We start from the raw sequence: 19814 nt of genomic DNA on the forward strand, positions 1-19814 counted from the left end.
TCGAGCTTTCCTTTGGTTACTTTCATTTTTCATTACGACGTGTATAGTAAGGTGTATTACTGGCTGCGATGAGCGTTTTTGTGTTGAGCTTTAGATGAAAGTAATCATGACCACTTCAGTCTCCTGAATGTCAAAGCCACTCGACACGTCAAGCACCTCTACCTCCACAGTCCCATTCACAGTGCCATCAGGGGTTTCATAGCTCTGACCACCCCATGATAACCCCGAAACATCATCCGCATGTCTATCAGCTGTCATTTCAGTCCTTTTCTAGAGTGTATTATAAACCAAATTCACTCACCCAATAATCAGTCGCTTCAGGCGCATAGTCTCTTGCGCTTCAGAGGCCCAGTCCAAATCAATGTGTTTACTAGCTCGGTTACCAGAGTTCGTCCTCAGGAATGCCTGCGAGTTTATAAAAACTGCGCGAGCGAGCGTCGTGCCTTCGTAGAACGCATATCCGGACACCCTTGTGTCGTTAACGTTGAGCTCAATCACCACAGTGTTCCCACCGTCTCCAATCGCTTCAGCAGCTATGATGGCAGCGTAGTATTGGGGTTGGACGTGGGGTGGCTGTGGACTAGGAAGGATCGATCCGTCTAGAGTTGACCGTGTGAGGGTGACAGGTTGAATCTAACGAACGTTTAGCAACTAGTGCATGTCCGCGCTGGAATGCCACAAGCGTACCAGATTGTACTTGAATCCTATTCCTTGATGGAAGAAAATTCTTGATACTCCTAATTGTGAACTAGATGGCGTAAATCTTTGTGCGTTCGACTTTCTGGGGTGTGGACATACGCAAACAGCAGATAGTCCAATGTCCACAGTGCGGCGCCCGCTGTGTTACTAACTCCGGGCGTTCCCTGTGGTCAAAGGTCGTAAACGACGATCGACTAAGAATTGATTGTTCCTCACATGACATGAAAAACTGTTGGTTTCTCCTAACACATAAGGTAGACCTTGCGCACGAGTTGCTGCGATATCAGGAGAGAAAGATGTCAAGTTGCTTCTAATGTACGCCTTTGTCATCAAGTCTTGCAATACCGCACCATTCCCGAAACAAAAGGTACCGCTGTAATGGTGTTGCGATATCCTGTTGTATCCGGGGTAGGTCAGCAGTGAAGAACGGAGACAAAACAAAGCGAAGTATCGCACATTGATATCGATTGCCCTGGCGTTGATGACAGGATCCCCTCGTTGAAGATGGCCTGCGGGGAAAAACCGGACGTGGAGTGAGAAGACCCAGCAAACGCCGCTCCCCAATATAGGGGGCCAGGAGCGTTGGCTGCCGAGATATTGGCTGCAAATGAAATCCATCTGTGGCGTTTGTCAGTTATATTGGACCAGTAGAAGTCAAAGCATATACTCTTTGACGTATTGTGCCGAGGTGTACGTCTTCGGCCTGGCGCCGTTATTCATGTACAAATCTGCTTCGTTGCCTATCTCAATTGCATCTAACACGATACCGGCACTCTTGATCGCGGGTGCATGGAATGCTCTGATTATCGCCTTTGCTTCCAAGAAGGCGGCTGTGATGTTATCTTGACCTAGGTTGACACCCCAGATGACATGGGTATCTGACAGATATGAGCAGATTAATGGAGGTAGACGCGGCACACAGACTGTTTGGGAGGAATCGAGCAGATGCGTAGAAAGAGTTACCAACGGTGATATTCGTCGCTTCCGGGTAGGGTACCGTCGTAGACGGTGCAGGAAAGATAAGTTGGGGGGTCTGCGATGGTTTGCTCGGTCAGATGATGATGGAGAGACAAGCAAGTCTTACCTGAGCACTAGGGTTAAAATTTGTGTGATCCTCGCTATTAGCGCCAATCCTAATTTGAGGTGGCACCCCGGTCAAATCTTGCAAATTCTCCAGTGTGTTGATAAAGAATTGATTTCTCGACGTCAAGCCCACCCAGTCCGTCCAGCGGTCCTGTTCAATTGAAAAGGACACAAAGGATGGTGATATCTTCGGGGCTCTAGGGATCGGCGGGGCAGTTGGGATTGACACGTCGAGCCCGGAGGTAATGCGGAGAAAGAACAAAAACAAAATGGACAAGTGCATTGAAGGCACCATGGCTCGACGTTGACACTGTCGTAAGCCCTTGCCCTTATATCTCCTCAGGACTGTTGCCTCCCGATTTTGCGCGTTGTCCCTGTCCGATGGAGGCTTTGAGAAGCGAATATCGAAGTGCTTCGTTGCAAAAATATGTAGGTCTGCCTTCAGCGTGTGACAGCGAAAGAAGTGCGCAGAAATTCATATCGATAAGTCCGAGCCCCGGGAGAAAGTCCACAATTCTCCCCCCTGATGGGATATAGAGAAACTCTTACAGTGTGCTTCGTTTCAAAAACCATTTTCCATTACCAGGGAAAAGTTTTAGTGTCGAGAAAGTGGCAAGTAGTAAAAAGTGCGTTGAGCAAAACAAAGGAAAGAAATAGAAACATAGGGGAACGACTTACGTAATAAAGCCAGGGTTGCTTGAACCGAAATTTGATGTTCCACAACGCTCAGCTGGGAAGCGACGTAAAACACAGGTCTCGACCCTCAATGCCTCATAGCCATCACTCTCATTCCGGCCAATTTTGCAAGCATGCTTCTGGTTCTTTGGAAGAGGTCGTGCTGGAAGCTATCCATCAGCAGTTCCAACTCTATGGTTTGACGGAGCACGTTCCCCGATATCGTTTGGTCGATCTATATCCAGAAGAGGTATACTTGTCGCTGAACCGCTCAATTCATGTTTGAATCTTCTCGATCAACAAGGCAGGAGAGACAACAGATAGTCTTGCGAAACAATTCGAGAGATTCTTAGTTGAAGCCCACCGCTTGAAGACTCACTACGCTTCACAAATTACAATTTTGGTGGGGCTCGAGACTGAATACATTACTGGTCAAGATTTCGATGGCCTGGATTCACTTCTTCAGAAGTTTGGGGACCGGGTGGAATATGTCGTTGGGTCCGTTCATCATGTCGACGGTATCCCCATCGATTTCGACCAAGTTACCTATGAACGAGCGCTGCATAACTTCGGAGATGGTGAGACAAACGCCCAGGAAGTTTTCTTGTCGGCGTACTTTGATGCGCAGTATCAATTGCTTCAACGATTCAAGCCAGAGATAGTTGGCCACTTTGATCTTTGCCGACTCTACACACCCGATTTGCGATTTCTAGAGTATCCTTCTGTTTGGGAGAAGATAACTCGCAATGTGGAATATGCAATCGGATACGGAGCTCTCTTCGAGATGAACGCCGCCGCCTTTAGAAAGGGGTGGGAGACTGCCTACCCGGGCAAAGATATCGTACAGGCAAGTCAAACGGCTCTCGTAAAAGCATAGACTGAGTAGTAGCACCTTAGCTCATTTTGAATCGCGGAGGGCGTTTCGCGCTATCAGATGATAGTCACGGACCGCGGTTTGTTGGACTCAACTACCATCGCCTCCTTGATTATCTACATGCACAAGGCATCACCGATATCTGGCTTCTTCAACCCTCAAAAACGTCTAATGCCGCTGGAAGAAGCATACGGCCTGTCAAATTTGATGGAGAATGGTTAGGACATGAATTTTGGCACGGAAGGCCGACACAAGCCTGACACTGAGTTGAAAGATATTTAAAATCTTTTCTTTCAATCTATCTATCTAAGCAATTTTTTTCCGCCGGAATTATTAAGAATTTGTGGGGGTGGATAAATGTTGAAGGATGGTGATATCTTCGGGGCTTTAGGAATCGGCGGGGCAGTTGGGATTGAAACATCAAGCCCAGAGGTAATGCGGAGAAAGGACAAAAACAAAATGGACAAGTGCATTGAAGGCAGGGTACCATACTAGCTCGACGTTGATACTGTCGTGTGCCCTTGCCTTTATATCTGCTCGGGACTGTTGCCTCCCGATTTTGCACGTTGTCCCTGTCCGATGGAGGCTTTGAGAAGCGAACATCGAAGTGCTTCGTTGCAAAATATGCAAGTCTGCCTTCAGCGTGCGATAGCGAAAGAAGTGCGAAAAAATTCAAAAAAAATTCATAACGAAAAGTCCGAGCCCCGGGAGAAAATCCACAATTCTCCCCCCTGAGGGATATAGAGGAAACTATTACAATGTGCTTCGTTACATTTTCCATTACCAGAGAAAAGTTTGGGTGAGGAGCAAGTGGCAAGTAGTAAAAAGTGCGCTAGCCGCGTTGATTTACAGAATTGATGTTGTCGGATGTTTACATCGCTTCCGTGATCAATAGTCATGCAATGAACTTCCGAGTACCAACTTCAGGATGCGCCTAGCGTCCCTCGTCCCCTCCATACCTATAGAGGTTGTCGCGCATTTGGAAAACTCCGGATTTCGTACAGATGCGGATGTCCTCTTTACGCCAGCATTTGATATTTTCACAGTTTTGCCACCAAAAACACTCTCATTGCGGGACGTCGCGGAACTTATCTCACGGGTTGAAGAACTCGCTTCTGCTGCTGCCGTTCCCGCAAATGATCTACTTCTCTTGGATAATCTAGCCCGCGAGCAGGATTTTGATTTGTCCACAGGAGACCCTCAACTTGATGCAAACCTTCTTGGTCTAGGTGGCCGCACTGTTATTGAAATATCAGGAGACAGAGGGTCTGGAAAAACGGTGCATTTTGTTGAAATTCTATAATCCTTCGCTACTCTTGCCAACAACGCCTTCTGGATCTTAGGCTTTTGCTTTGAACGTTATCCTCCACCACCTGACCTGCCACCCCAATGCCACCGCCGCATGGATCGACACGACAGGAGACTTCTCACCAAAGAGGGCTATCCAGGTACTCGAATCGTATGCCGCAGAGGTTCCAGCCATTTTCGTTCTGTAGGCGATCTAGCTTTGGTTTTACGATACCTCCTTACGCAGGCACCTTTGGCGGCTCTTGAGCGACTACAAGTTTCATTGGCATTCGAGGTTGAGGTTGCTCGGGGAATTCTCGAGGAGTTGAACCAACTTGGCAACGTAAAATTCATCACTACTATTTTTTATACCGAACATTGACCAGATATTTTTGTCAACTCAGCTTCGATACATCGTCATTGATACAGTGACGTCACTCCTCAGTCCTCTCCTGAGCGCGGGATCGTCGCAAGGTCATGCTATGATGTCCGAGTTCATGTGCAATCTTCGTACCCTTTCGCAAAGCTGTGGCATCACAGTATTGGTAGATCCTCCTTTTGGGATATATGAAAAAATCAAATTAACTGCCAATGGCGAAGGTTATCAACAGCACAACGAGTATCGACCCAACGGGTACTGCACCCTGGACCGGACGAAAGCCCGCACTAGGCCCGTCATTTGCATTCATGACGGACGCTACGCTGTGGTTTTCTTCGCAGGCTGGTACCACCAAAGAAAGTCATGATGATGCCACTTTAAACACGATAGAAATACGGAAAGCGAGGTCGATGGTACGTTGACTAATCTACGTAAAGGAGCTTACTCACACTACACCTCCCTCAAGGCATCCGGATCACAGCATACATTCAGGCTTCGGAATAACATAATCTCGTTCCTGCCGTGCTGAAGCGGATGGTCTTCGCCCGAGCGTATCTCACCTGCTCGATTTGCTCTCATCTGGAACGTGATACCTCCTTCGATGCGACTGAACAACTAGGAGAGGTATATTTGAGCACATTCATTGTTCTTAATGAGTACAACCTTTCAATAGTAAATTATGCTTGTAATCATTTACATGAGGCGCCTTAAATTTTTGAGAAAGCTGAGTAATTTTTCCAAGCTCATTGTGTTTTCAAAAACCACAGGATTGACGCAATTACAAGTGCCAAGAACGATATCTATTTTTGCGTATGAGTGACGCTACTTCCTGTGAGGTGCCTTCGGAATGGCGCCATGGGCAACGTGACAATGTATTTCGAATTACCTTCGTTATAAAGCAGGTTTGGATACAGGCAAACGCCTCATCTCCACGTTCCAGTTACCTTCGCGTCATGGCAGCCGCTGCGAATTCTAACCAAACTGCACCAACCACTAATGATTTGAAAGCGAAGCTGGCTGACAAGCTGTTCAATCCCTTCTATTCGCCTCCAGGTGACGATGACGGTAACGAAACTTACCAATATGCAGAATTTAAAGTGAGGTTGCCCGATACAAGTTACCTTTTCTACTGACGCTAATTCATCAGCAAAACCTGATTTTCCCACGTAGACAGGCATAGTGCTTCCGCTAATATCATAGTTTCCCATAGTTACACGCCAAGTTTGGCTAGATGCCCTAGCGCTCCACAGCGCTCCACAGCACTGTGTGGGTGTAAGCTTGTGCTATACAGCACTACAGAGACTTGTGCCGTTACTATAGGGTGCTATAGAGGGGCCTCCACTTTCTACCCAGCCCTTATAGGGAGTCAAACTACAAGTATACTAGATTTCAGTAGAAAACACATTCCCTATTGTATATGAATAATTTATGACCAAAATACGCCTGGAATAAGAAGAAAGTACCACACTGTCCAGAGATTGATTGACCTACAAAGATTGCAACAAGAAAGAATATGAAGTATCTTTTGCAAAACATGTTCGTCTTTTGTGATTTTTTTTGCGTTGGAAAGTGGTGTTCAAGCCGATTCCAACGCGTCTATTTACGTAGCATTTAGTTCAAAACTCAAATGGCTTTGGACCAATTACTGGTGAAGAATCTGCCTAAAAACGGTAAATGTTATCGGAGGTCGCCTTAAACGTCGAAATATTAGGGGCTCTCAGACCCGTTTTAAAGCTCTGATTTGTGCGTTTCTAACAAGCCCAAAATCGCATGAAACGGAGCAGAACTCATGATGATAATATATATTTCAGATGTCTAATACAGGCCAAATAGTTTATGCTACAGTTTGTGAGGTACTCCAAATTTTTCTACGCCGTAAATTGGATTGCATTCGCGTGAATGAAGCGATTAAAATAAGCCTACATAGAGGCCAAACGGTGTAATACTCGTGAAGTTATAGCTATGAGCTAGCCTAGAAAGTGTAAGTGTGAATTGATGGAAGTCGGTACGGTTGCGGGAAGTCACGTGCCGTGCTCAACTCACATTTTCGAACTTAGACAACTTCAATTGTTACTACTACTACCAAAAAACAGGAAATTTCGGGAAATCATCGAAATAGCGGAAATTTCTGGTAACAACTGCAAATTTCTTGGAAGGCTCGGAAATTGTTCAATAATTTTCCAATATGAATTTTATATTTGCCTGATTACATGGTGCCATCTACAATTGTGAATGCCCACCTCGAATGCCATGCTTTCTGTGAAAGACAGTGACAGGCGACAAACAACTTCAAGTCGCGAGACAATTCGTTCAAGTCCGTTGAAACTCCGACATCATGTGATTATGTTGAACTTTGAATTTCCCAACACGGAAATTCATTGTTCTTCCTTCCCACCACAATGTTCAACTTGTCCTCGACAAACGGTGTCCTCCCTCGTCGAGTTACAGCATCCTCCCTCCCTCGTTGACGAACCGCGTCCCTCGACGAACGGTGTCCTCCCTCGTCCATGAACGGCGTCCTCCCTCCCTTGAAGAACGGCATCCTCCCTCTCTTGAAGAACGGCTTCCTCCCCCCCTTGAAGAATGGCTCCCTGCCTCCCTTGAAGAACAGCTCGCTCCCGTGAAGAATGGTTTCCTCCCTTAAAGAAAAGATCCCTCCCTCATCGACGAACGGCTCCCTCGTCGACAAACGACTCCTCCCTCAACGAATGGCTCCCTCTCTCGGCAAACGGCTCCCTCCCTTGACGAAAGGCTCCCTCTTGACAAACGGCCCCCCTCCCTCGACAAACGGCTCCCCCGATGAACAGTGTCCTCCCTTGATGAACTGCTCCCTCACTCGTCGACGAACGGCATCCTCCCTCCCTTCTTGACGGACGGCGTTTCTCCCTCGATGAATGGTGTCCTCCCTCCCTCGTTGACGAACGGCGTCCTCCCTCTCTCGTTGATAAATGGTGTTCCCCCTGCCTTGAAGAACGGCGTCGTCCCTCGCTTGTCGACAAACGCATCTTCCCTCTGTTGTCGACGAACGGTGTCCTCCCTACCTCATTGATGAACGGCTCCCTCCCTTGAAGAACGGCGTCCTCCCTCCCTTGTCGACGAATGGCGTCCTCCCTCCTTTGAGTCCTCCCTCCTTTGAAGAACGGCTCCGTCCCTCAACGAACAACCGTCCTCCCTTCCTTGTTGGCGAATGGCATCCTCTTAGTATCTTTAATACTTGATACTCTGATTACATAAATTTGATATACTGCAGTCATTACTATGTAGAATATTAGGATATCTTGTATAATGTAGTAGTGCAGACAATAAACTTATTTTTTCGTAACACCAGTTCTGTGTAAAAATCATACAATATGGTATTAAAATGAGCAGAATGTATGCCCCCCCTCTAGGAATCTGCAGACCCCAGGGGTTGCTACTGAGGGCTGCAGATCTGCTTCGTAATTCTAGGGAGCACTATGAACTGGCTATGTGTTTCTATGAATGGCTGCAGATCTGCTCTGAGATTCTAGGGAGTGCTGTGTAGTGGCTGTGCGTTTCTATGTAGAGCTGCATAGAACGCGCAGGTGACTGTAAAGGTGATACCCCTTTCTATGGTGCTATGGCACTACACAGCCCTGCCACGTGCTGCCTAGCTCACCCAGGTTTTGCTGATGTTTACCTCAGCCATCTTTCCCTGATATCTCATGGGAGCCTTTGACCGAAGTCAAAGTCACCGAGCGTGGGTTATTCGCCGATCCCGCGAAACGGAGCCTTTGCGATGCAGCGAAGAATGTCAACCACTTGACTCCGGCAATAGGCACTGAAATTGAAGGTGTAGACCTTCGACAACTTACTGATGTCCAAAAAGATGAGCTGTAGGTTTATTTCCTTCGGCCATGCTTGTGGGTCACCTGATTTATATTGTAGAGCATTGCTTGTGGCCGAGCGGGGAGTCGTCTGTGGGTTTTTTGTTACCATGAACAAAGACAGAGAGACTTACCTATTGGAAAAGTTTTCCGCGACCAGGAGATCGATATACACCAACAATTGGATCTTGCTCGTTATTTCGGGCCACTCCATAAGCATGCCACAACTCCGATACCAAGGAATGGCTTGGAAGAAGTTCACGGTGGGTCCATTATTTCATCGCTAGGCGTTAATATTCATTCCTTTTTAAAAAAAATAGTTGTCTATAATGACGCCTCTCGTCGACCAGACCCGTCCGCTTTTTCGAAACTTGAGCTCTGGCACTCAGATGTAGGATCTGATTTTACGTAACGGTTTTTTGCTCAAATACGTTGCGTTATCAGGTTTCTTACGAACTTCAACCCCCAAGTATAACCTCACTCAAACTCATTACTGGCCCTGAGGTTGGCGGTGACACACTATGGAGCTCCGGGTAAGGGTTTATAAGATTACCATCCGGATTGTCTGGTCTGACGCGAGCAATGTCAGATACGCACTTTATTCATCCTTAAGCCCGGGTTTACAGACGTATCTCGAGGGTTTGACGGCGGTACACAGCGCCGTAGCCCAGGCCGACGGTAATCGTGCCGCTGGACTTCCCGTACGCCGTCAGGAAATCGAAACCATCCACCCCCTTGTTCGTGTACACCCCGCTACGCAATGGAAGAGCGTATACGTCAACCCAGGTTCGTAGTCGGGACTCGGTTGCCATCATCGCTTTCGATCAATTAATTTTCATTTTTAAGGATTTACGAGAAGGATCGTTGGCGTCCCGAAAGCCGAGTCGGACGCGGTCCTGACGTTTCTCTTCCGCCAAATCAATGAAAATCCCGATCACCAGGTTCGCTTCAGATGGCGGCCAAACTCGATTGCGTTTTGGGATAACAGGGTGCGTTTTGTTCAGTCCATCATTCGTGTGCGACCGTTTTGAAGCTCGTAACATATATAGATCGTCACGCATTCAGCCACGTTCGACTTCTGGCCGGCTACACGACACGCTCTTCGTGCAACGCCTCATGGCGAAAAGCCCACGTCTGTCAAGGAATATGAATTGACGACTGGAAAGCAAGCAAAGGATAGGCAGTTGGAGATTTGGAAACAGCAAGGCGTTGAAGTTCAGAAAAAGGAGGTAAACGGGTCCGCGAAAGCTAGAGGTTGCAATGATTGACCGATGCACCATTGTGGACTTTGTGCGGATCTGATCATTATTCTACGATAAAGTTATTCAAAGGGTCGTTGACATCATACCGCACGATGCGATCAAGTGCGATCGCCTATCTTCGATAACGATCAATGAGATCACGATAAGCCAGATTGGTATTGTCGATGAGATTACAGAAAAGTTCGATACTATGCAAGTAAAGTAGCGAAAACTATCATAGAAAGTCTGACGCACAGAACGAAAGCAATAAGGTTCAAGACGGGAGCGTATACTTGTGTTAGACGAATTAGCAGAATCACTAGGAGAAACTAGAAAGGCTGTAGGCTCGATATTAACGTGGCGATGTGTGGGCGGTGGAGGATGGGTGTTGCGAAGACCTCATGAAAGATTGATGTTGTAAATGTTCAGGTGCATAGCCGCGTCCTGAAGTTGGGGCTACCGAGGTGGCCCAAGGAGGGGGTGGCACGGTGAGGGATCCAGGTGGAGGAGCAGTATTTTGGTGGGCGGGCTGGGTTGGTGCGTGAATGGACTCTGACGATACGGCAGACTCTTGCGGAAGCATCGAAACCAGTTGGAAGGAACCTTGATGATGTTGGGGAGGTTGTCCCGTCTCCATGGGTGATGCAGGCTCGATGGATTGATTGGATCGGGAAACGCCCTTGCGGGGCTGAGTCTTATCAGATACGTCAGCCGCTCGAGCTGAAGCGCGCAGGGTCTCTAGATCGATACGGGGTAAATCGCCATTGCCATTGCCATTGGCCTTGTCCCGTTTCCGCATCAATTTGGCATAATCTGTGGATGGTGAGCACAACGTCGTTATAAGTAGAAAGAACATACGCAAGCCACATGCGTTACACAACGTCCTCGCCCCATCCGGACCTCGCCTCCATTCAGGTGTTTCTCTAATATTGCAGGAATGACATTTTCCGGGAGGAGTAGCCCGCTGACCAGACCAAAACGCGGAAGACAAACCAGGATCAGTTGAGAGAAGGAAAAGTTTTCAGCCAGAAAACTCACACTCCTCTTCCGATATTTGCTTTTGGGCTGTCCCGCAGAATTATTGGCGCCAGCAGCACTGGTTGCACGTTTCGTACGGATAATTTCCATGTCTTGTTCCGCTGTTGTTTGAGCTTTGTCGTTGGCACCCGCATGCTGCTAGCAGTGAGCATTTGTTGAAACTTTTCAGCAGCATGACCCACATCTGGAAACCCAGAGGACTCTGCAAGGGGAGTGACACCGTCTTGTGACATATCTTCCCATGGGCGCTTTGGAAGTCGGGTATCATCAGGAGAGACGCGACCAGGGTCGTTGAGGAGCTTGGCCCTCTCAGCTTCGGGCAAATTAATGCGCCGATATTCTTCCAGCAGTCTAACGACGGCAATCGCTCGTTGGGACATCTCAGCCAACTCATCTTGAGGCGGCTGTGCATGAGGCATATTGGACTGGACTTGGGCTTAATCCGCAAATTAGACATGATGATTGATCTGTTGAAACGTTACATACCATATCGGTTTGCAAATGAATACAAGGCACTACAATGCTTCGCGATCTGAGAGCTACATAAGCCCAATCATCCAACAATCGTGAACCTACTTACTGCAGAAAGAGCGTCATTTCTTGCTGATGGGACTCGTTCCAGTTCGACAGCATTGTAGGATGCACGCGTTTCAATATTAGTTGGGACGATTGCGGTTGTTCTTGAAAAGGGAGGTTGCGTTTGATGTTGAATGACATGCTGCTGGTGCTGCTGCTGTTGATGCTGCTGGTGCTGCTGCTGGGCCTGCTGTTGTTGGGCGTGAAGCTGCGGTTGCGGAGTCATGACCTGAGGCGGTTGCGGTTGATGATGAGAGACTACGTGTGCATGAGACGGCAGAGGTTGGTGAGGATGGATGTGGGAATTGTGCTGCTGCTGTTGATGCTGTTGCGGCTGAGGAGGAGGTTGGGGGGGAGGTAATGGATGGAGTTGATGATGGTGTGGAGGGAGATGTTGGGAAGGCTGGGGAGCATGATGCTGGGATGGCTGAGGTTGGTGGTGGTGTGTTTGGCCCCATGGACCTTGGGGTTGCGGGGCCGAGGGTGGAGGACCAGGGGATGGATAAGGATTCGCAGGGGCGGGTTGTGGCTGATGATTAGGGTGTTGTAAAGAGGGCGGCGGGCGGGAATGGATATATTGTTGCTGATAGGCAGCATAAGCAGGATGGGGAGGTTGATGGTTATGAATCTGATCATGGGGAGGAGGGGGCGGGGGATGAGAAGGCGGCAAGGGTTGGGTTATGTGATGATAAGGACTGGTAGGGGGTGGCTGTGAGGGCTGGTAAGAAGCATACTGCGTGTACGAATTCTGTGATAGAAAAATAGAGTGTCACGGCATGCATCTCGAAAGCAGGCAGCTGCAAGGCAATATTACTTACGTGAGAGGGACGAACGTCACGGGGCACATGGATGCTCGCTGAACTTGTTCGTGTACGTTTTGATTGACCGGGCGATCGCGGAGGGACTTCGTTGCGCGAGGATGGGCCCATAGTTAGAGAATTTGAAATTGAGTTGACTTGAGGTTGGAGAGGAACACCAGGTTGAAGGTAGGATGCAGGAGGGTGCTTGGACGAATATTCGACCTTGGGAACAGTGGCCTCGTGGCCAGCTGACAAAGGAGGAGTGTGTTGTTGGTGAGGGACGGAGTGGGATTGACGAGGCCATTGGTGAGAATAACGAGTAGGATGGTCCTGAGGGGTGTTTACGACGTCTGTGGGTGGGGAACCTTGAAGTCCGGGACGACCTTGTCCCAAGTCAAGATTCCTAATAGAAGGGAGACGCGTGTTTTGAGCAGCAGCATATTGTGCTGACATGACAAGTGCAGGGGAGAGAAGACTCCTGGAGAACTCCTGGGTAGTGGATCGGCGTAGAGATAGATCAGAACAAGGTCTCTTTTTGAATCTGAGTATATGTATCTCCCGATGACGGCGGATCTTGTAGGAACAGAAAAAGAGATCCAACCATACATACAAGCGGAGCCTTAATTCTTTCATGGCAGTGCCTGATCTCATTTGCTATCTTAAAGACTACGATGCCTCATGCAAGAACGCAGCAGATCATCGACCAGATATAGTCCAATCGATAAAACACAATCGAGATTACTCTACTGACGCCTATTTTTTACCCGAGCTTGATCCTTGGCCAGGAGGCGTGTAACTCGCATACCCAGTTCCGCTATTATAGTACGTGGACCCGTTGGGATTCTGATAGTAGTAGCTTCCGTTGCTGGACAAAAGTTAGACATATAATAACCTAAACGGAAAAACATACGTGTTGGAATAATGATATCCACGCCCTCCATCGTCTGCCTGACGACTACAATAGTGGTTACCCTGTTGTATGCGTTATGGGAACATGATAAGTCATAAAGAACGCCGAGAACATACTTGGTCGTTGGTACCACTACCAGTGTAAGAGTAACCTTTGCTGCTTTTGTTGTCGGTCATATTTGTAAAAGATGATTGGAGTTTGAGTTAAAGAGGAGTGGCGACGTGGCGGCGACAAGCGCGACATGTTTTATATTACGTATATGTTCACGTGATATGTCACCCTTCGTTACGTCTCGTGAAGCGCGTGACATTGACATTACCTTTTGACCATGACCGACTCTGTTCCCCAGACGGATGTTTCCCGTCCATCTGCCCTTCCCACAGCAAATCTCTTGCAGCGAGGAACAGCTCAGGCAGTTGTTGACCAAAACTCTGCCGAATACCTGGATGCCATCGAAGAAGAATGGAACAAAAAGGTCGATGTAGAGGTAGAAACTCTCGTGGATGGTATGGTCGATCTCGTCGGTCTGGCATCGGTGTGTTATATTCGACTTCGCCTGCAAAGTTAATCCTGATACGCATTTTAAGATTGGAGACAAAGACAAGTTTTGCGTTGCTCAAGAGTCCTTCCAAGCACAATCAAGGGCCGAATCTATGGTAATTCACCCTGCAAATAATGCTTTTACCCGAGTCTGTTGATCACTTTCGTCAAGGTTCGGGCCGCGAACTCTCTTCTTTCTATCACCCATTCGATGAAGCTTCTTCTTCTACTTTCTGACGAAGCTCAAATCGCGCACAGACGCGATGCAGAGCTCAAAGTTGTTAAGGAAGAGAGCGAAAAAACAAAGAAAGAAGTAGCAGCTCTCCTGGATGAGCTTCTAAGGCAAAGAGAGTCAGATCAAAACATCAGCTAAACTAGGCTGGTATACAAGACTCGTCATCTCTGATAAATACAAGATACAGGCGTCCAAATCCAAAATCATATTCCCTCGTCAATCTTCCGGCCTCTCGCCCCCCAATACTCGGTACATAGCTTCCTCGCTCAAATGTTTCGCCCTGATCCTTCCCTCCCGCAACCTTTCCAGCCCATTTCTAATACTTCTCATGTGGACCTCCACTGGGATCTGCGAGCCCACGAGATCGGGAGCCGCCACCCGTTCTCTCAGGTCCTCCATATCCTCGCTCATTGACTGCAGCGTCTGCAATGCCGCCACAACATGGACAAGTGCTTGTTTCCGATATACATTTAGATCCTTCAAGAGGATCAAATGCTTCTCGAAGCCTCGCAGCGTCTTCCTATTTCCCCCCAATTTTGTCCATAGTTCCACGAGAAGTTCTTCCTTCGCCGTGGATAAGGAAGAGTCTTCCCTGGTAACCATTTCTTGAAGCGTTGTAAGGCGTTCTTCAAGTGAGTTCAAGTTAACGAGACTAGTCTCTGCCTCCAAGATCAAGCGTTGCATATTGCCTGAAAGGACATTCATAGCTTGACCGAACGTTTCGGCCACAACCTCTTTTGTGGATCGTCTAGCAGAAGTCCAGGGAGAAAGGGATTGCAGAGAGAATCGAGATGGCGCCTTTGCTTGGGCTTCCTCGATTGCATGCAGCGCATAATCATTCACTGCCATGACGCTATATGAAACTTCGATCAAAGACTGGCAGAGAGGCATGATCTATCTTCACTTACTTGTCAACTGCCCCGCCAATCTTGGAGGTGAGCTTTTGTAAGCCCCTCCCGGTTTTCTTCGCATCGTCTACAAATTCTACCAGGGATTCCGCCAACATATCTCTCGACTTAAAGTTGCTCACGCGAACAAGAGTCACCAAATCTGTAGTGGCCATCTCCGCCTTCTTTATCTCCAGTGATAACGATGATCCACCAAGAGATTCTTCGAGTAGTTCCTCGAACGTTCTGCTTTGAACGTCCACGAGCCTTGAATAATCAGCCCAACGTGGTGCTTGTTGGTCAGAATCCGCAACACGGGTGTTGCGCCGGCAGATCGCCGTCCTTGAAATGCCGGGAAGGATGCAAAGAGGCGCGAATGCACCTTGTATTGTTGTCCACGCCTGGACTAATATGAGAGAGAGCAGAAAGAGGCCGAGAAGGACGGAAAGGGGTTTGCGCATAAGGAAGAGGGCGGTTCCAACGACATCGAGCAAATATCGGCCAGTAAACACTGCTCCCTCCAACGCGCTCTTCGCTATCTGCTCCTTAATCGCAACACCATCCGTTGAAGATTTAGGGTTCGCAATTTGCTCCCTCGTTGCAACACTCCCTTCGTCTGTTGGCGGTTTAGGAACTGGTGTCGCGAATTGTTGCTTTCGGGGGCTACTTCCTGGTTTCGTTCGGCGCTTACGAGGCGTTCCACTTCGATTCTGTCGCAATGGTGTGGTATTTCTCGACTGTGTCGTCAAATTGTCTTCATCTTCCCAAGCGCTGTCGTCAACTGTTGGCGTATCTGCTCCCTGCATAATGTTGAGAGCAGCATCCACTTCGTCTTCACGTTTAACGTCCCTCGCCCTTGATCGTGTTTGTCGCATGCTGGATAACTGTGTCATGATAGATGGGACAAATCTGGGGGGCCTTTTGAATGATATTTTGGCCTCGAGGAGTGCGGCTTTCAGCTGGCGATGGCTGGACGATATCCAGGCGGCGGTTGCCTGACGAAAGCCAGGTGTTCAAAAGCGCTTGTTGATCGGCGGAAAGTCCATTGATTCAACTTCAAGATTATTAGATAAAGACACGTGGACAGTTACATCATAGCAAGAGCAAACTACGTCACTGCCACCCGTTCGCTTCACTTTCGAGCTGCGATGTCGTTTCTCAAAAGAAACGAACCGCCTCCGCCCTTCACTAGAGAGGACCGGAGTCGCTGGAGGGGGATATCGGCCTTCATTTCATTTGCAGTCTCATAACAACAGTTGAGCCTGTAGAACGGACCTTGGCAACAAAATTCGACGTGGAATTGGATAGCACAAGAATCGCCATGAAGGGCACAAAGTGGATAACACCCTCTCGTAATCTCTATGCCAGCTTTCTCGTCGTCTCTCCCCTCGTCTAGGGGATATAACTACCTCTTATGATTGTTCACCAGTGTCCTTCAGGAAGAATGGTGTTGACCTTTTCGAACAACGACAGTGGTTACAATAAGCTTTAGAAACCAGTGTTCTCGACAACGATGCTCAACGGCCGCTTTCGGAATGAAGATTTAGACGACGCATCCCAACGAGACACAGCTTGAATGGCACACGACGGTGCATACGGCGCACATCTTGAAGATATATTATACAGAACATAAGTGGTAATTATGATGGCGAAAATCAAATATTACAATCACGAATGGAGTTCCTTGATAGTGATGATGGGACGCAAATGAAGAGCATTGTTCATTGAGTCATGTTACGAGCACGAACGCCTTCACAATTAAGCGTGTAATAATAATGGCGTGGCATGGCAGTCGTTGCTCTAACAATACGCTACCAATATACATTGACAATAATAAAACGGCGCATCAGCTCGTGAAATAGCTGAGCTAGCTGTGTATTCATGCGGAGCTTGGGTGCCCGGTGCAAAGACAATAAGCATCATCCATATCGGGCGAAGATCTTGACAGTGAGCTGGCTCGTGCCGGAATCTAATCTCTTTCCCGTTCGACTGCATCCACAGACAATAAGAGCACAGAGCAAAATGTCTCCACGGAATCTTCAATCTTTCTCAGCATTCCCCAGCCTTTCTCTCCAACACATTCACCGCTCTCTTCCACTCCACTTCCACTCCACAGCGCGAAGTCGTAAGCCAAACATTTTTCCGGTCTGGTATACCATACTCATCTCACCCAGATATATCATTAACGCCCGTTACATCTGACCAAGATGATGTCCTATGATATCGTGAGTAACTGGCTTAAAATTTTCAAGATGAGCCGCTAAGTTGCGATTAAAAGAACGGTGCTAATCAGGCCGACATGCCAATGACTACCGATGTAAGCAAATTATCTACAAAACCGGATCTACGTCTTTTTAAATTGAGTAAAACAGAACTATAAACGAGCAGTCTTTCGCGCTGCACCTTCTCGCTTTTCCGTAGAGTTTCTCACTCCCGCCAAGCAAGGTATGCGTTAATAAGTCCTTCGCACCCCCCCCCTTGCCACTGATCATCGTTGTAAGGTGGTGCCCATAGCCATGGCATGCGTATATGCCCACTGTCTCTGGGGGACCGGGCCTCGATCTCTTCGAGAAGCTCATCCTCAGACTACGACGTTTGGCGCAGATGGGAGGACTGTTTGTGGCTCCAAGATACCCTTGAATCGGAGTATAAGCGCGCTGCCAGGGAGAAACGCCAGCGTCTCCTCCAAGGCAAAGGCGTCAAGAGCTTCAATGGAATGTACAAGCAAGACATGGCCTCATCTTGGGAGTCACTACCTCCGGGGCCAGACCCGAACTCTGTCGCTCGCGACATCCATCAACACATCCCTTTCCTCACCAAAAAAGGCACCCTCTTCCGAGCCAGTCTAGCCACCGTCGAACAAAGACAAAGGGAATTTGAAGGCCTGATCGAAGCCCTGTTCCGAGATGATATGCCAGCACTTATCAAAGAAATTCGTTCCAGTCGCATAGTGACCGATTTCTTCGGCTATTGGAGGCGGGACTATGACCTGGATGAACGCAACAGGAAGGCCGGAAAACCCCGTAGCTCCGTTACAGGCAGTGTCTTTTCCATGTATTTTTCCACTTCAAACCCAGACAAAGCATGCGCCGATACATCATCTCCTGCGAAGAAATCACCGCGAAAATCAAAGGAGAAGGAGCGGCCTCACTCAGCCGTGGCGTCAGAGACAACGGAAGAACCTGACCAAAGTTCTAGAAGATCAAGTACAGAGAGTGCCGATGCGTGCACTTCAGTCGCCCCAAGACGCCGCGCACTGTCTAACTCCTCAGATTCGTCGTCCTCACAATCTGACATAAGTTCAGGTAGCTCTGCGGTTTCAAGCACGCCTGCGATCGCAGATGAAGCACCCTTTGTCTTTGGCCATAATCCTATTCAGGCATCAGATACCGCCTTTTCTGTATGCCCTCTGCTGGAGCCTCTTCGTGAGGAACAAGAGGACCTCGAGAAATGGCGCCGTGAAGACTTCAAGGCTGCCTATCTCCGCAGACCGAAAACTTCGGCCGGTGACCGTCCCTCAAATCGGCAATGCTCTATCTTTATCTCTCCTCCCAACGTTCCCGACTTTCTGGGAAGTGCAGGAAATAGCCCCACTGATGAAACTGCGTTTGCTGGTCAGTAAATTTCTTACACGTTTTTTTTCGGTCAAAACGCTGACAAAACTATTTAGATTCCAGTATTCGCGAGTCTTGGCAAACGACGAGCTCAAATGCGACATTATTGGAAGGCCTGGGGTTGACCACAGAACCTTCTTACCGAGCATCGATGGCCAGTATTGCGACGTTTATGACGACAGACTCCGCGAACGCTGTGATACCCCTGACACCAACAACGCCACGCCCCAACGTAGCTCAACCCTTTGTCAAAGCCAGACCTCGAATTTCCGAGCCCGTTTCTTTGTCGGATTTCGAGATGTGGTCGGAGATCGACGAAGAGGACAGTTCCACAGCTAATCTTGGTAGCCACTTTTTCTATTAAATTTGCTGATTCATCTGACCCGTACTCCCAGATGAATTCCCCCGTCCAACCTCGTTCATTTCGGATGGTGCCGATAGTCGGCCAGAGACACCACTAGGGCTCTTTAACAACGACAGCATGCCAGAGGCAACTGACGTTCCTGAACCCGCTTCACCGACAGCTTCGACATTCTCGGAAACACTTTCAATCTGCACTACGACAACGGATCTCTCCACTTCCACTGCGACAACACATACTTCCACTTCCACCACGACAACACATACTTCCGTTTCCACTGCAGCAACAGATATCACGACCGCGTCTTCTACATCGTCATCTTACTCGTCAATTCTGTCAATCAAAGCAGCTCATAACAACTCGATTATCATGCTTCGCGTTCCTCGCGAAATCACTTTAGCGGACCTTAGGCAACGCCTTTACAACAAATTCGTTGGTCAAGAAGGCATTCCTCTTTCCCAATCCTTCGTGGTTGCTTGCATGCTTCCCAAGAGTTCAACCGCTCAGCGCACGCGTTCCTCGTCAGTTTCTTGCGCTGCCAACGAGGCGCACATGGAATTGATTAAATCTCAGGCGGAGTGGGATCTAGTTACTACCTTCATTGATGGGAGCAAACTCACGCTTCGCATCCTTGACGGTCCTTAATCTCACCGAGTTTTCACGGTCCTTATTTTTTGTTTTGTTTTCGACGTCTTCCATATAGTGACACTTATCTTTTGATTGATTACCCATTTATTCTGGGCCATAATGTACCCAGCTTCGTTCTTCTA

The 19814-nt window shown here is 48.3% G+C and overlaps 10 protein-coding genes across 10 annotated transcripts; 7 read left to right on the top strand and 3 right to left on the bottom strand.

Annotated features, from left to right (window-relative positions):
• Positions 1–11: 11 nt before the first annotated feature.
• On the bottom strand, positions 12–2065 carry LACBIDRAFT_184692 (glycoside hydrolase family 79 protein; the record flags this gene model as incomplete). The annotated part of the gene is made up of 9 exons (XM_001880900.1): positions 12–244; positions 302–633; positions 688–748; positions 799–863; positions 916–1093; positions 1156–1317; positions 1367–1577; positions 1624–1732; positions 1784–2065. The coding sequence occupies 9 exons, from the start codon at positions 2063–2065 to the stop codon at positions 91–93; spliced, it is 1554 nt and encodes a 517-aa protein (XP_001880935.1). The 3' UTR covers positions 12–90.
• A 483-nt stretch (positions 2066–2548) lies between these two features.
• Positions 2549–3591, top strand: LACBIDRAFT_235091 (uncharacterized protein; the record flags this gene model as incomplete). The annotated part of the gene is made up of 3 exons (XM_001880670.1): positions 2549–2707; positions 2762–3298; positions 3355–3591. The coding sequence occupies 3 exons, from the start codon at positions 2549–2551 to the stop codon at positions 3589–3591; spliced, it is 933 nt and encodes a 310-aa protein (XP_001880705.1).
• A 668-nt stretch (positions 3592–4259) lies between these two features.
• On the top strand, positions 4260–5364 carry LACBIDRAFT_297196 (uncharacterized protein; the record flags this gene model as incomplete). The annotated part of the gene is made up of 4 exons (XM_001880671.1): positions 4260–4610; positions 4675–4803; positions 4866–4961; positions 5023–5364. 4 exons carry the CDS (start codon positions 4260–4262, stop codon positions 5362–5364), a joined length of 918 nt encoding a protein of 305 aa, XP_001880706.1.
• Positions 5365–5950: 586 nt separating this feature from the next.
• Positions 5951–6177, top strand: LACBIDRAFT_297197 (uncharacterized protein; the record flags this gene model as incomplete). The annotated part of the gene is made up of 2 exons (XM_001880672.1): positions 5951–6094; positions 6145–6177. The coding sequence occupies 2 exons, from the start codon at positions 5951–5953 to the stop codon at positions 6175–6177; spliced, it is 177 nt and encodes a 58-aa protein (XP_001880707.1).
• A 2155-nt stretch (positions 6178–8332) lies between these two features.
• On the top strand, positions 8333–8520 carry LACBIDRAFT_297198 (uncharacterized protein; the record flags this gene model as incomplete). Its single annotated transcript, XM_001880673.1, has 1 exon — positions 8333–8520. Exon 1 carries the CDS (start codon positions 8359–8361, stop codon positions 8518–8520), a length of 162 nt encoding a protein of 53 aa, XP_001880708.1. The 5' UTR covers positions 8333–8358.
• A 67-nt stretch (positions 8521–8587) lies between these two features.
• Positions 8588–10110, top strand: LACBIDRAFT_297199 (uncharacterized protein; the record flags this gene model as incomplete). Its single annotated transcript, XM_001880674.1, has 9 exons — positions 8588–8608; positions 8661–8851; positions 8904–8935; positions 8989–9105; positions 9163–9233; positions 9287–9375; positions 9432–9628; positions 9689–9831; positions 9892–10110. The coding sequence occupies 9 exons, from the start codon at positions 8588–8590 to the stop codon at positions 10108–10110; spliced, it is 1080 nt and encodes a 359-aa protein (XP_001880709.1).
• Positions 10111–10435: 325 nt separating this feature from the next.
• On the bottom strand, positions 10436–13148 carry LACBIDRAFT_297200 (uncharacterized protein; the record flags this gene model as incomplete). The annotated part of the gene is made up of 7 exons (XM_001880901.1): positions 10436–10896; positions 10942–11047; positions 11122–11256; positions 11304–11557; positions 11608–11653; positions 11702–12445; positions 12516–13148. The coding sequence occupies 7 exons, from the start codon at positions 13146–13148 to the stop codon at positions 10436–10438; spliced, it is 2379 nt and encodes a 792-aa protein (XP_001880936.1).
• Positions 13149–13735: 587 nt separating this feature from the next.
• LACBIDRAFT_326966 (uncharacterized protein) lies at positions 13736–14320 on the top strand (the record flags this gene model as incomplete). Its single annotated transcript, XM_001880675.1, has 3 exons — positions 13736–13942; positions 13995–14063; positions 14120–14320. The coding sequence occupies 3 exons, from the start codon at positions 13736–13738 to the stop codon at positions 14318–14320; spliced, it is 477 nt and encodes a 158-aa protein (XP_001880710.1).
• Positions 14321–14398: 78 nt separating this feature from the next.
• LACBIDRAFT_297203 (uncharacterized protein) lies at positions 14399–15962 on the bottom strand (the record flags this gene model as incomplete). The annotated part of the gene is made up of 2 exons (XM_001880902.1): positions 14399–15035; positions 15091–15962. 2 exons carry the CDS (start codon positions 15960–15962, stop codon positions 14399–14401), a joined length of 1509 nt encoding a protein of 502 aa, XP_001880937.1.
• Positions 15963–17276: 1314 nt separating this feature from the next.
• Positions 17277–19689, top strand: LACBIDRAFT_297205 (uncharacterized protein; the record flags this gene model as incomplete). Its single annotated transcript, XM_001880676.1, has 6 exons — positions 17277–17294; positions 17348–17386; positions 17442–17514; positions 17571–18683; positions 18740–19027; positions 19079–19689. The coding sequence occupies 6 exons, from the start codon at positions 17277–17279 to the stop codon at positions 19687–19689; spliced, it is 2142 nt and encodes a 713-aa protein (XP_001880711.1).
• Between the last annotated feature and the right edge of the window lie 125 nt (positions 19690–19814).

Source organism: Laccaria bicolor, genomic scaffold (assembly GCF_000143565.1).
Source record: "Laccaria bicolor S238N-H82 LACBIscaffold_11 genomic scaffold, whole genome shotgun sequence".
Classification (NCBI taxonomy): domain Eukaryota; kingdom Fungi; phylum Basidiomycota; class Agaricomycetes; order Agaricales; family Hydnangiaceae; genus Laccaria; species Laccaria bicolor.